At 37.1% G+C, this 13,028-nt stretch overlaps 1 protein-coding gene across 4 annotated transcripts in view; it reads right to left on the bottom strand.

Moving 5' to 3' along the window:
- Window positions 1–13,028, bottom strand: part of XRN2 (5'-3' exoribonuclease 2) — a 62,750-nt gene that overhangs the window by 27,005 nt on the left and 22,717 nt on the right. For all 4 annotated transcript variants that reach the window (XM_061436387.1, XM_061436388.1, XM_061436390.1 and 1 more), the window contains 6 exons: window positions 11,300–11,431; window positions 8,660–8,778; window positions 5,866–6,001; window positions 4,625–4,732; window positions 4,434–4,523; window positions 3,386–3,458 (listed from right to left, as the gene is read on the bottom strand). In XM_061436387.1, coding sequence (XP_061292371.1) covers window positions 3,386–3,458; window positions 4,434–4,523; window positions 4,625–4,732; window positions 5,866–6,001; window positions 8,660–8,778; window positions 11,300–11,431 — 658 coding nt within the window. The remainder of the gene's footprint in view (window positions 1–3,385; window positions 3,459–4,433; window positions 4,524–4,624; window positions 4,733–5,865; window positions 6,002–8,659; window positions 8,779–11,299; window positions 11,432–13,028) is intronic.

The raw sequence follows: 13,028 nt of genomic DNA, 5'->3' as shown, positions 1-13,028 counted from the left end.
CAGAGTCTACTAAGTGAAAATATTTATATAAGATATAAAAATATTAAAGGTCTGAATTAAACCCATGCTGGGACTGCCCGGGTGATGCAGTGGTAAAGAATCTGCCTGCTGATGCAGAAATGGGTTCGATCCCTGGGTTGGGAAGATCTCCTGGAGAAGGAAGGCAACCTACTCCAGTGTTCTTGCCAGGAGAATCCCATGGACAGAGGGAGCCTGGCGGGCTACAGTCCAGGGGGGGTCCCAAAGAGTCGGACATGACTGAGCATGCACGCATGCAAACCCACCCTAAAATTCATTTGGACTCTCAAGGGACTCAAAACAATCTTGACAAAGAAAAATAAGTTAGAGGACTCCAATCTTCTGATTTCAAAACTTACTGCAAAGGTACAGTAATTAAAACAGTATACGGTACTGGCATCAGACAGACTTACTGACCAATAGAACAGACGGCCCAGGAATAAACCCCCACAAGGCCACTGAGTGGGGAAAAAAAAAAGCAGTCTTGTCAGCAACCAGCACTGGGAAAATGGATATCCACGCGCAAAAGAAAGAAGGTGGACCCTTACATTACACCATGTACAAAAATTAACTCAAAATGGCTCAAATGTCCTAAATGTAAAGAGCCAGAATTATCAAGCTTTTAGAAGAAAACATACAGAGGAAACTTCAATGACACGGGGCCAGGCAGTGATTTCTTAAGACACCAAAAGTAAAGGCAGGAGCAACAAAACACTCCAACTAAAACTGAACTTCACCAAAATTAAGAATTTCTGTGCATCAGAGGACACTATCAACAGAGGGAAAAAGAAAACACACAGAATGGGAGAAAACATATGCAAATCATGTATTTGATAAAAGATTAGAGACTGGAACATACAAAAGACATCTACCATACAGTACCAAAAACCCAAGTCAAAAATGGGCCAAGGACTTGAACAGACAATTTTCCAAAAAAGATACAGGAATAGCTAATGAGCACATGAAAACAAGATCAATAACACTAATCACTAGGAAAATGAAAATAAAAACCACAATGAGACACCGTTTCACACCCATCCAGATGGCTACTATCAAAAGGAACAGAAAGCTACTATCAGTAAGGATGTGGAGAAGCTGTAACTAATACACACTGCCTGACCTTTCCTCTGGGTAATTTATACTACAGTAATAGCAGGTTGTCTGCATGTGTATGTATTTACTTACTCATTTAACACACACTCACATAAATACACTCATATTTTTATTTACTACTTCCTATTCTCCTGTCTCCTCTCCCTGTTACTCCTCCACAAAGCATCTTCAAAAGCAACCTAAATCCCAATTCATATGTGTAACACAATATGCCCACAGAGCACTACACTTGCATAGCCCCAAGCAATGGGCTGCATTTCGCACTACCATTCTGTTTCAAGTTAATACGAAATTCCAGTTACTGCGTAAGTCAACTCTAAAATCTCATAAAATAATTATTTCAATTGGTAAATTATTACTTATTCCCCTTTGTTCCACAATTCTCTTTGAGTTATTTTATTGATCTTCTGCACCACAGAGAATAATCAAGGAAAAGGTGTGAAAAATGGTAGTACTAAACACACTTATCATTTTAGAACAATAATGGTGAAAGGAGAGGTTAAAATGACTTGTTGAAAGGGATTTTGATGGGAAACAACAGCTGGCTTACTGTGTTTGAGACTTTCTTGTGTTCTGTTATTACACATTTTTTGAATGCTAAATTATCACCTTAAATTTAATACTAATTTTTACTGCCCTTACTTCTACAAAGTCCGTGAACAGAAGGAATGAGAAAGTAATATATAGATAAATAATAAACTTTAAGTGATGATCAATGTTAAACATTTAAACTAAATGTCTAATATATTTTTCAAAAGAGTGTAAGTAAATCTCCACATGGATACCCTTGTGTTTCTATTAATACATCACCAAGCAACTTCATAAGGCATCAATGACCAACAGGAGCCAAGTCCCAGGCTCCATTAGTTAATTCAAAGGAGATGAAAGATAAAATGATTAATCTGTCTCAACCTGATTTACTATTTATCATAATGTGACTATTAAAATTACATTAATCATGGCTAATCCCAGTTTGGATGGCAAAACATAGAAAATTCTTTCATTCCATAAGTCATGTCCAGTTCAGTTCAGTCACTCAGTTGTGTCTGACTCTTTGTGACCCCATGGACTGCAGCACGCCAGGCTTCCTGGTTCATCACCCACTCCCAAGCTTGCTCAAACTCATGTCCACTGAGTAGATGATGCCATCCAAGCATCTCATCCCTTGTCGTCCCCTTCTCCTCCTGCCTTCAATCTTTCCCAGCATCAGGGTCTTTCCCAATGAGTCAGTTCTTCGCATCAGGTGGCCTTCAGCATCAGTCCTTCCAATGAATATTCAGGACTGATTTCCTTCAGGATCGACTGGTTTGATTTTCATGCAGTCCAAGGGATTCTCAAGAGTATTCTCCAATACCACAGTTCAAAAGCATCAATTCTTCAGTGCTCAGCTTTCTTTACGGTCCAACTCTCACATCCATTCGTGACTAGTAGAAAAACCATAGCTTTGACTTTTGTTGGCAAAGACCTTTGTTGGCAAAAACCTTTGTTGGCAAAGTAACGTCTCTGCTTTTTAATATGCTGTCTAGGTTTGTCATAGCTTTTCTTCCAAGGAGCAACTGTCTTTTAATTTCATGTAGTCACCATCTACAGTGATGGTGTAGCCCAGCACTGGAGCACAAGAAAATAAAGTCTCTCATTGTTTCCATTGTTTCCCCATCTATTTGCCATGAAGTGATGGGACCAGGTGCTATGATCTTCATTTTCTGAATGTTGAATTTTAAGCCAGCCTTTTCACTCTCCCCTTTTACTTTCACTCTCTTTTCACTATTTCACTTTTCACTCTCCTCCTTCACTAAAGAGGCTCTTTAACTCCTCTTCGCTTTCTGCCATAAGGGTGGTGTCATCTGCGTATACGAGGTTATTGATATTTCTCCCAGGAATCTTGATTCCAGCTTGTGCTTCATCCAGCCCAGGATTTTGCATGATGTACTCTGCACGTAAGTTAAATAAGCAAGGTGACAATATAAAGACTTGATGTAGTCCTTTCTCAGTTTCGAACTAACTGTTGTTCCATCTGGCTGTAACTGTTGCTTCCTGACCTGCATAAGGATTTCTCAAGAGGCAGGTAAGGTGGACTGGTATTCCCATCCCCTGAAAAATTTTCCACAGTTTGTTGTGATCCACACAGTCAAAGGCTTTTAGCGTAGTCAATGAAGAAGCAGCAGATGTTTTTCTGGAAAAAGTCATGTTAGTACACAGTTTTATCAGAAAGAGAAAATTATTTTAACAAAAAGGAATACTGTCTAAATTTTACCTTGCCATGCATACCTCTTCCCATTCAAATCAATAGCAAAATCTTCAGGGTAGAAGTCAATTATACTAGAATCCTATAGCAGGGAGACAAATACAGATTCACAAAATGAAGTCACATATTTCTGTTATGAAAAATTTGATATAAAACTTTTGATCACACTATCATGCATGATAAGAAAACAAGCTTTCCTTTTAAAATAGTATTCTTTAAATTGCAGGTCCAGGGAGAAAAAAATCAACAATTTTAAAAGATAAAAATAAAAGATATTAACACAGAAGAATTTTAGAGTGGATATCTGTGGATCCAGTGTAGAGTGAAGAATTCACAGAGAACCCTGTTTCCCAGCTGTGCCTCACTCCTCCTCACATACAAGATAAGCTAGGAGGGGATTCCAGCTGTGCCAGTCTTAGGTCTGGCAGCCACCACAAAGGCCCGGAACAAACAAAAATAATGGCTTACAGGTAGGCGGAGAACAAAATAACTGTTTTAAGAATTTCTTCAAAATACAAATGCATTTTATTTACTAAATAGGGTACTGATAGCCAAGAAAAGCAGAAAAAAATAATAATAAAGTTGTGAAAAAATACAGAAGAACTCAAATATTTGCACTGTTTCTGTACTTCACTCTTTTAACTATGAAATGCAAATGCAACTGTGACTCATGTTAGTAAAGTGTATGACAAAAACCCAGGTACACACTCAGAACACCAAGACTCATAGCAAATATATCTCAGAATATATCGGATACATCATATTGAATTTAACATTAATACAGTAACATGTTGATAATATAGAATAATTTAAATTTGGCTAATTTTGTGAACAACTCCAAAGATTTACTCTCTCAAGCCAGACAGCAAAGTTTCTATATCATAAGAAAAAAAACAAACCACCACTAACACCAATCAAGAAAAATTCTTAAATTTACTATTTAATATTAAGAAGTTTACTTAGTTCTTAGCAGGTTGAAGAAATAGAATGCACCTGTTATTTTGCAAAATAATACACGTGTCTAAGACTTGGCAGGGGCGGGTAGGGAGAGACTCACTGGATCACTCATGAGCTTCCGCCATGATGGAGGTAGAAAGTTACCACTAGCAGCTGGAAAAACCCCCATAAGTTGTTCCAGTGGTTTAAACTATTAAAAACAAAACAAACAAAAAACTTTAACATATGACACACAATTTTGATCTATGCCAAAATTCTATAAATTTTATGGCTCTAAATAGCTCAGCTTACCGGTTTGGTACCCTTCTCAAAATCAGAAGGCATGTCTGCAATCCCTTCAAAGTCTGAAGCGAATGGTGCATAATGGAATGGGTAATACCACTTCCAGGACGCACAGCCCTGGAATCATTCAAAACAGCAAAGCCACAAATCTATGTTAATGATATACACAGAAAACCAAAAAATATTAGGCTATTAATCTATAATATTCTATTTATAAAACATATGATTTCTAGTAGATAGTCCATGTATTAATTTTTCCATGAGTTCTAAAAGTTATTTTGATTCAATTTGAACCTTTCACTTCATATCAATGGCCCCTTTATTTAAAAAAATACTGCAAAACACCTTTAAAATCAGTAGTTAATACCAAATTTTATATTGACAAACACAATTTGGTGAAATTTTTGTCCTTCAAATGCGTTTGGTGGCATTTCTTTACAACTCTAGAGCTTCCAGTTAAAATGAAGAACAAAAGTGTAGCTGACACTGAGCCTACAGATGGAGAAGGGACATCACCATGATTGACAGCAAAACCAGCAAAAGCTTCATTTGAGAATTCCCTAGATTTTCAGTGAGAACTTTCTTTTTCTTATAAAAATATTCAATGATATGTATTTTGACAATGTGCCTGGGGAATTAATCTTTGTAGAAGTAAAACACTATATTAAAAAATTCTATAGTTGATACTTAACACATTAAATTACTTTCTACTAATTTCAGATTACAACAAACTGAACTTGCTTCATTCTACAAACACAAAACCAGATACTAACTATGAGTTACAACCCCCATGTCTACCTAACCTCTCACCAATCTGACATCCCAATTACCAAAGGCTTTAAGTCAAACTTCAATAACATCATTACTTTACATGGAAGAAATGGTATCATTCAAATTCCTTTCCAATTCTTACTAGTATTTTCCAGGCTTTCTCTTTTGTTCTGTAATTTAGTGACTATCTAATAGTTGCTCAGTTATTTTTTTTCTTCCAATTCATTTAGTGACTACCTATTAGTTATTCAGTTGTTTTTGTATTCCAACTTAAAAAAACACTAAACTGTAGTCATTTGCAAGACAAAGCATACTCAACAACACTCCTTTATGTTGAAATTCTTTAACAACAAAAATGAGCTCTGTGTATACATTAATGAGCTTTATAAACAAATATTAGGCTCAATAATACACATTATTACAAAAATTATCTTTCTAAAATTATCAGCTAGAAATTTAGAGGAAAATATCCTTTGTACCTGGTAATAATATCGTAGAACCCAGCAGAGTCCTTCAACGTAAGACTGAACAACTTTACGTCTGAATTTCTCATCTGCTGCATCAACATCAAATTTGTTCTTGTAGTATCGCTGTTTCCAACCAGCTTCCCATAACCTAAAAAACCAGGCAAGATCAGTTTATCCTGATTTAATATGGTAAGTGTACACCTATTTATCACCCCAATCAACTTACATCTAATGTCCAGGTGAAATGTAAATGAGTTCAACAGTAACGCTAGCAAACACAGTTCATTTAACTATTTTCTAAAACCTCCACTTTCACAGGATTTATTACCAACTTAAAGATATTTAAACATCAAAAATTCAAAACACTGATTCCAGTAAGATCATTCTAAAACTACATTTTAAAAAAGGATCATCACTTATGCTAAAGTAGATACGTAACAGGGCTTCCTGGGTAGCTCAGCTAGTAAAGAATCCACCTGCAATGCAGGAGACCCTGGTTTGATTCCTGGATCAGGACATTCCCCTGGAGAAGAGATAGGCTACCCACTCCAGTATTATTGCCTGGAGAATCCCCGTGGACAGAGGAGCTGGTGGGCTACAATCCATGGGGTCGCAGAGAGTTAGACATGACTGAGTGACTAAGCACAGATACATAACACTTGTGTGCTTGAAATTTTATACTATTTTATATGCTTTTGGACCGTGGAGTAATTCTAAAACTACATTTTAAGATTCAAATACTGAATATATTTTTATATAGTTCAAGTTCCTCAGTTTATTAGGATATATCTAAACTGTACAAAACAAGTCAATTAAACTACTTTGGAAAAAAAAGATTTGCTATGGGTAATTCTTTTAAAGGTAAAACACAATTTATAAAAGAGTAAAAACCAGGCAGAAACTTGGTATAGCTAATCTATACTCTGCATGCTTGGGCATCTTTAAGCTAAGAGTTAAAGGGAAGGACATGCATGCACACGTACGTATGTATATTTGCATGTTCTGGTAAAACTTAGAAGCAGGCCAATCAATTCACTAAGTTATCATTAATTACTAAACATACAATGAGAAGAACCACAAAGTACTGATTTCTCATTCTCTGAGAGATTAAAACATTTTCTTGATAGAACACAAAGAAGCCAAAATAATTTTCTTTTCATCAGGACAGATCTCAAGATGCCTCTATAGTAAGGCCACTTTCTACCATGTGCCAGACCTTACAAAGTAACTGCAGTCATGTTTCAGAATACAGGTAAACCCTTTCCAAAGTTCATTTTACACTACTTGGCTTGTGCAAAAGACCTCCATCAATGCCTGTTTTCCCTAAGTGAAAGAAGTGAAGAGACAATTTCATTTTTTTTTAAAAAGGCAAAAGTAGGAATCTTGTTTAGCATGTTTGTTTTCAGGGTGCACCCCAGGAGTGGGAGCAGCCCTGCCAGCTCCTTCCTCAGGAACCACACTCAGCGTCTGAGCATCAGTCGTCAGAGCTGTGAGCTGTGTCTGTGAGCAGCTGGGCCTGATCTCCATTTATTTTGTGCAGCAAGATGCGACCTGGGGTAACTGGTTCTTCACTATATGCCATTCTAGCTATGAAAGGTTTCATAGCTACACAAAGGATTCACAGAACACCAATCTGGAGAAATATCTCTATTCATGATGTAGATCACCATTATACAAAAGACAGTAAGAAAATAAATGCTAAGAATCCCAAGCATTTCTTGATAGAAGCATTTCCATCATGATTATTCCCAGCACCAAAATTAAACAATAAAACACTAAATAAATCAAGTTTACTATTAAGCTAGCATTAATTAGTTTACTATTAAACTAGCCAAATCATGATGACTTCTTAGTAAACAAAAAACACTCAAAGAGGAAAATCCATTGTCATAGAAGCAGAGGACAAAAACTCAGGTAAGGTAAAAGTACGATGACACGTCATCACAGACTGCAGTACCTGACATCAAAGGTTGTTTGGAAAATGCAGAACCACACGACATTTGTGAGGTTTCTAATCATAAACACAAACGCATCATCCATAACCTATATAAGAAGCATGAGCTGCTTTTGTGCATGCTTTTGGACCACTATTGTTCGCTTAACTTTGGACTACCTATTATTTTGCTAAATTATTAATGAGTTACATTTATTGAGACTGTTGGCCTTTTGTACTTGGGAGTCTAGGATTCAAGCTTAGATTTAATTATAAAAGAGGTTATTAATCTCTGATCTGGCCAAATGAAAGAATCAAAGTTTCCCATCATAAATGTTAAGTGTACAGTTAAAGGGAACCTCCTTTGTCATGAAATAGAACTGTGCATATACAAATTCGTGGTTTTTAAAAATATACATATTTCTTAACCAAACGATTTCTGCATATTTCATCCTGAGGAAGAAACTTTTCAACTGAGAAGATTAAAGCAAACTATATCAAGTATCCAAGTGTTACTGAACTTTCTGGGTTAAGCAGCTTGAAAATTTAATCCCCACACAGTCACATTCAGATCACATAGTCAGAGCTAAACACCTCATGCCTAGCCTATCTAGCGCCTGGTCTCAGAGGGAAAGTGGCTTGGAGGATGAGAACCTGCACGCATACTAATCTAGATACTTAGGTTTAACAGCTATAGCTTACACATCTCACTGGAATTTACTGACTATCCTAACCCTCCACATTAATTACTGCTGGATAAAAAGATCACAGGCAAGCAACTGAAGGCACTGCTTCTCTGAGCTAAATAGCATTAATTAGACCACCTCTATTTCAGCAATTTGCTAACAAAGTGCTACCAAAAAATGGCCTCACCTGACGTTATCCTCTGGCTCAGGTTCACTGTCACTGTCGTCCGCTTTTCGTTTAATTCCTCCTCTCGGAGATGGGGAGCCGTCAGAAGTGAAACTCGTATTAGGAGAGACTGAAGGACTCTGCAGACAATAATGACATTACAGAGGAAGGATTTAATTATTCATTTCACAAAAGAAGCTACATCCCACTGCTTCTACCACCATGCTTCATGGTAATACCTTATTTAAAGCTGTTATTTTTTAAACCTGTTAAATGGATATGGTGAATATATTTAGAAAGCATAAAGACTGATTTTGGCCTATTGTACTTCTCCCCAAAAAGAGTAATATGGTACCAAGTTTCCTATGCTTAAATGAATTTGAACGTTCTTAGGGCAAAAACTGCTTGAAAAGAAAAACTGAATTTTATAGATTTTTAAAATTATTATTAAATATTTCTTTTCTTTGCTGATTCCCTGATCTTACTAATTCACAATCACTTTCTACTAATCAAACAGCAGAACTGTAAAAGGGGGAAAAGATAAATATATAAATTAACTATAAAATAGCCAAGCAGATGAAAATGAATTTAAATGGATGTGTTCAACCTAGCATAGTATAACCACTCTGGAAAGCAACAGTTTAGTAATAAGACTCAGCCAGGTAACTATTAAATTATTAAATATTTTACATACACTGCTTTAAAATTCAATGTACAAATAAAAATCTATTGGTCATCTTAGAAAAATATACATTAGTATTTCAAAGACTTGGATACCAGTTTAAATTCAGTGTTCTCTTCTCTATGTACCTAACTCAGTGAGGATAGGCACACCCTATCCTTTAAACTAAAAATTAAAATCTTCTGCAACTTTAGTTTTAAGTGACCAAAAACATATGCAGCAGAAAAGGTTCTCATAGTAAAGGTTTTGTTCTATTAGTGAAAATCTATTAGATATTTTGAATAAATTGAACTTTTTAAATTGAGAAGTTCAAGAGGCTATTTTGATGAAACTGTAAAATCTGAGCATAAAGGCAGTTCAAACCATAGGCTAAGAAAGTCTGTTACAACAAAGCAAAATTCTGTTTCACATGGCGTTTATAACCCTTTCTTTTAAAAATGTAGAGCATCAACTTTACTCATGATACTGTATGGCCAGGTGTCACAGGTTACAGAGTTTAGACCTAATGCCTCCCTGATGTTAAGAAAACAGCACTCCATCATCAACATGGTGTTGCCAGTCACGTTCAGTCCATTCTGTGGGGACCGTAGCCACTGTGCTCTTCAATGACAAATATCAGTTTCTTTTGTCCTACTCAAGAGTCTCACTGCAATCCCTTTCACTGACCCTCTGCAGCTCACTGTTAATGGTGCAAGAAATAAGACAAGAAAACAAAGAGCAAAAAGAACAGATACATGTATATATGTACAGCTGAATCTAACTGGAAACCAACACACTGTTAACCAACTATACTTCAATATAAAATAAAAATAATACTAAAATAAATAAATAAATAAAAATAAAAATAACAAACCCACAACAGTAAGGCAAGCTTCTTCTCTTGGAAGATGCAAAACCTTGTTTCTTCAATTTCAAATCTAAGGTCCTAAAACTTCTCATTTTGAGTTAATGGGAATATAAATTCAGTCTCTTGACATGGCAAAAATTCCACATGTAGGATTGCCCTATAATAAAGAACTTGAACATCAACAGGATAACTAAAAGGAATAATAAAACTTAAATATCCAAAGTTACACAATTTCCTTGAATTCACCATAGTAAAAAGTTATATATCTTTTTTCCCTGTACAGAACTCTCTTTCTCTCAGGCCTGCTAGACTGAAATAAGCAATAGCTTCGATCATCTGCTGTCTGTCTGTGTTAGCTCATGGTCTCTTCCCTCATCCCTGCTTGCTGTCCGCCATGTGCCCCAGGCTCTTGGGTCTTCTGTCAATACAACAGAAAGCTAATGGGCAGAGTAGAGACTTGCCAGCTGAGATGGTCCACTCCTGCAGTCTGGATTACAAAGTTCAAACAAGGAGGGCTATCACAAGGCAAATCCATTTAGTTCCTGAGTTTACAAACAGGCAGCAACTAGAATTTCGGTAGTGAGAGCTACCTTAAAATAGATACTTGGATCTATTCCATGACTCAATCAGAGAGCGAGACTTTAGGCAGTAATGAGCACCTGTACTTAACAGACTGAGGAATACCATTCTGCAAAATGCCCACAACTGATCGCTGGAAGAAAGGGGAAATTAGGTAGCAAAACCCTCCCTCCTCTCTTGCCCCAGCTATGAGACATGTGGATGTCCCCTCACGCTTCCATCACCATCACCATCGTGCCTTGGGGAGGAGCTGGAAGCACTGAGGCCCATGTTCATTACAGAAACACCGCAGCCACTAAGCCATCTTATTTACACGCATTTTCGTTCCCTTCACATCATTTAGGTATTTTCATATTTCATATTCACATTTAGATCATTTCATATTAATAAAGATAGATTTAATAGAAATAAAAATATCCCAAGGCAAAAGACATTGAAAAAAGCTGTAAAACAAAAAACACCTCCAGGCTACATGATCAAATTCACACACAACTACAAGGGGCACCTGGTAAGCCATCAGCCTTTCAGGCTACATGAAGAGTGAGTCCCTTACCAAGTTATTCTGCATCCTCATCTCATAAGCCGCTTGTCTTGGATTACTGGCCACTTGAGATCCTGGTGAGCTTCTTGAACCAAGGGCATGAGGGGTTAATATTCCACCAGGAGAGAAAGATGGTTGATCTCTCTAAAATAAATGAAGACAAACGAATGTAGAAATTAAAATGAAACCACAGCACAACTGGATGACAGGGAAAAAAAGAGGGCAATGGAAAGAGACCCCACTACAAGCATGGAAAAGATGGGATGTTCTGTTGACGTTCAGGGTTGTTTACCCTTTGATATGATGGTAACTCACCCTGTAAACAGTCTGTAATAGCAACTCTGCTCTAAAAGTACATATAATTCATTGTTCTGGTACATACATGGGAAGTTTGAGAATAGCCATCATCACATTCAGTTCCACTCTATGGAACTATTCAAGTCTCAGGCTGTTCTCTTATAATTTCGCTACATGTTCGAGACATAATTCTAGTCAAATAAAAATAACAAATAACATTAACATTTTACCTTAATGGTTAAAAAAAAAAAAGTCAAGCGTTTGATTTCTACTTAGGAAATACAGCTTTTATTCACTCTTCACCTTGCTAGAATTTAACTCTTTATTGCCAATCAGAGCTATGACAACAGCTATAATAGATGACAGCTGTGACTGACAGATGTTTTAAAAACAAATACTGACTGAAAGAAAATAATCATACACAGTATGAACTATGATGGATAGAATAAATAAGCTGCAAGGATATACTGCAAGACCACAGGGAACACAGCCAACATTTTATAATAACTGTAAATAGATTATAACCTTTAAAAACTGTGAATCATTATGCTGAAACTTACATAATATTATATATCAACTATGAATGAGTGAGTGAAAGTCCCCTAGCCGTGTCCAACTCTTTGTGACCCCATGGACTATACAGTCCATGGAATTCTCCAGGCCAGAATACTGGAGTGGATAAGCCTTTCCCTTCTTCAGTTATCAACTATACTTCAATTTAAAAAATTAATAAAAGAAAAAAGAAAGCAGTAACCAAACAGGCTTCTCCCCAGATCTAAGCGGTTTGGAACTAATTCAGCAATAAATTACTCTTCTCCTTTCTAGGTTCCTGAAATTGCTCAAACCCAATAAAATCTGAAAATAAAAGGCAGTCCCTCAACTCCGTTGAGTTTAAAATCTAGGAAGGACAACAAGAATCACCAGAGGTAAAGGAAAGCCCTGCTCAACCCAGGCACCAGCCAGGCAGCAAGGGAAGCCATGGAGAAGGCGAAGTGTGCACAGATGGGAGGAGGAACCTCTGGAGGAGGCAACGGAGGCCAGGCTAAAACAGCCTGGCTTGTTTAGAGGATGTTGAGAGGACAGGAAGGGAGGAGCTGGCGGCGGGCGCTCTGCAAGCCAGACTGAGAATGGACTCTGAGGGTGACTAAGAAGTCACTGCTGATTTCTGAGCAGAGAAACAACAAAACTCCAGGTAGCCATCCTATTCTGTGGGCTTCCCAGGTGGCACAGCAGTTAAGGGTCCACTTGCCAAGCAGGAGATGTGAGTTAGATCCCTGGGTCAAGAAGATCCCCTGGAGAAAGGAAAGGCAACCCACTCCAGCACTCTTGCCTGGAAAATCCCATGGAAAGAGGAGCCTGGTGGTTACAATCCACAGAGTTGCAAAAAAAATAGGATGCGACTGAGCATGCATGCATTCTATTCTAGGAAGATTAACCTGAAAAA

This window comes from Bos javanicus, chromosome 13 (genome assembly GCF_032452875.1).
Source record: "Bos javanicus breed banteng chromosome 13, ARS-OSU_banteng_1.0, whole genome shotgun sequence".
NCBI classification, from domain to species: Eukaryota; Metazoa; Chordata; class Mammalia; order Artiodactyla; family Bovidae; genus Bos; species Bos javanicus.
Note: the sequence above shows the minus strand (reverse complement) of the source record. Positions and strands in the feature narration are given on the sequence as shown.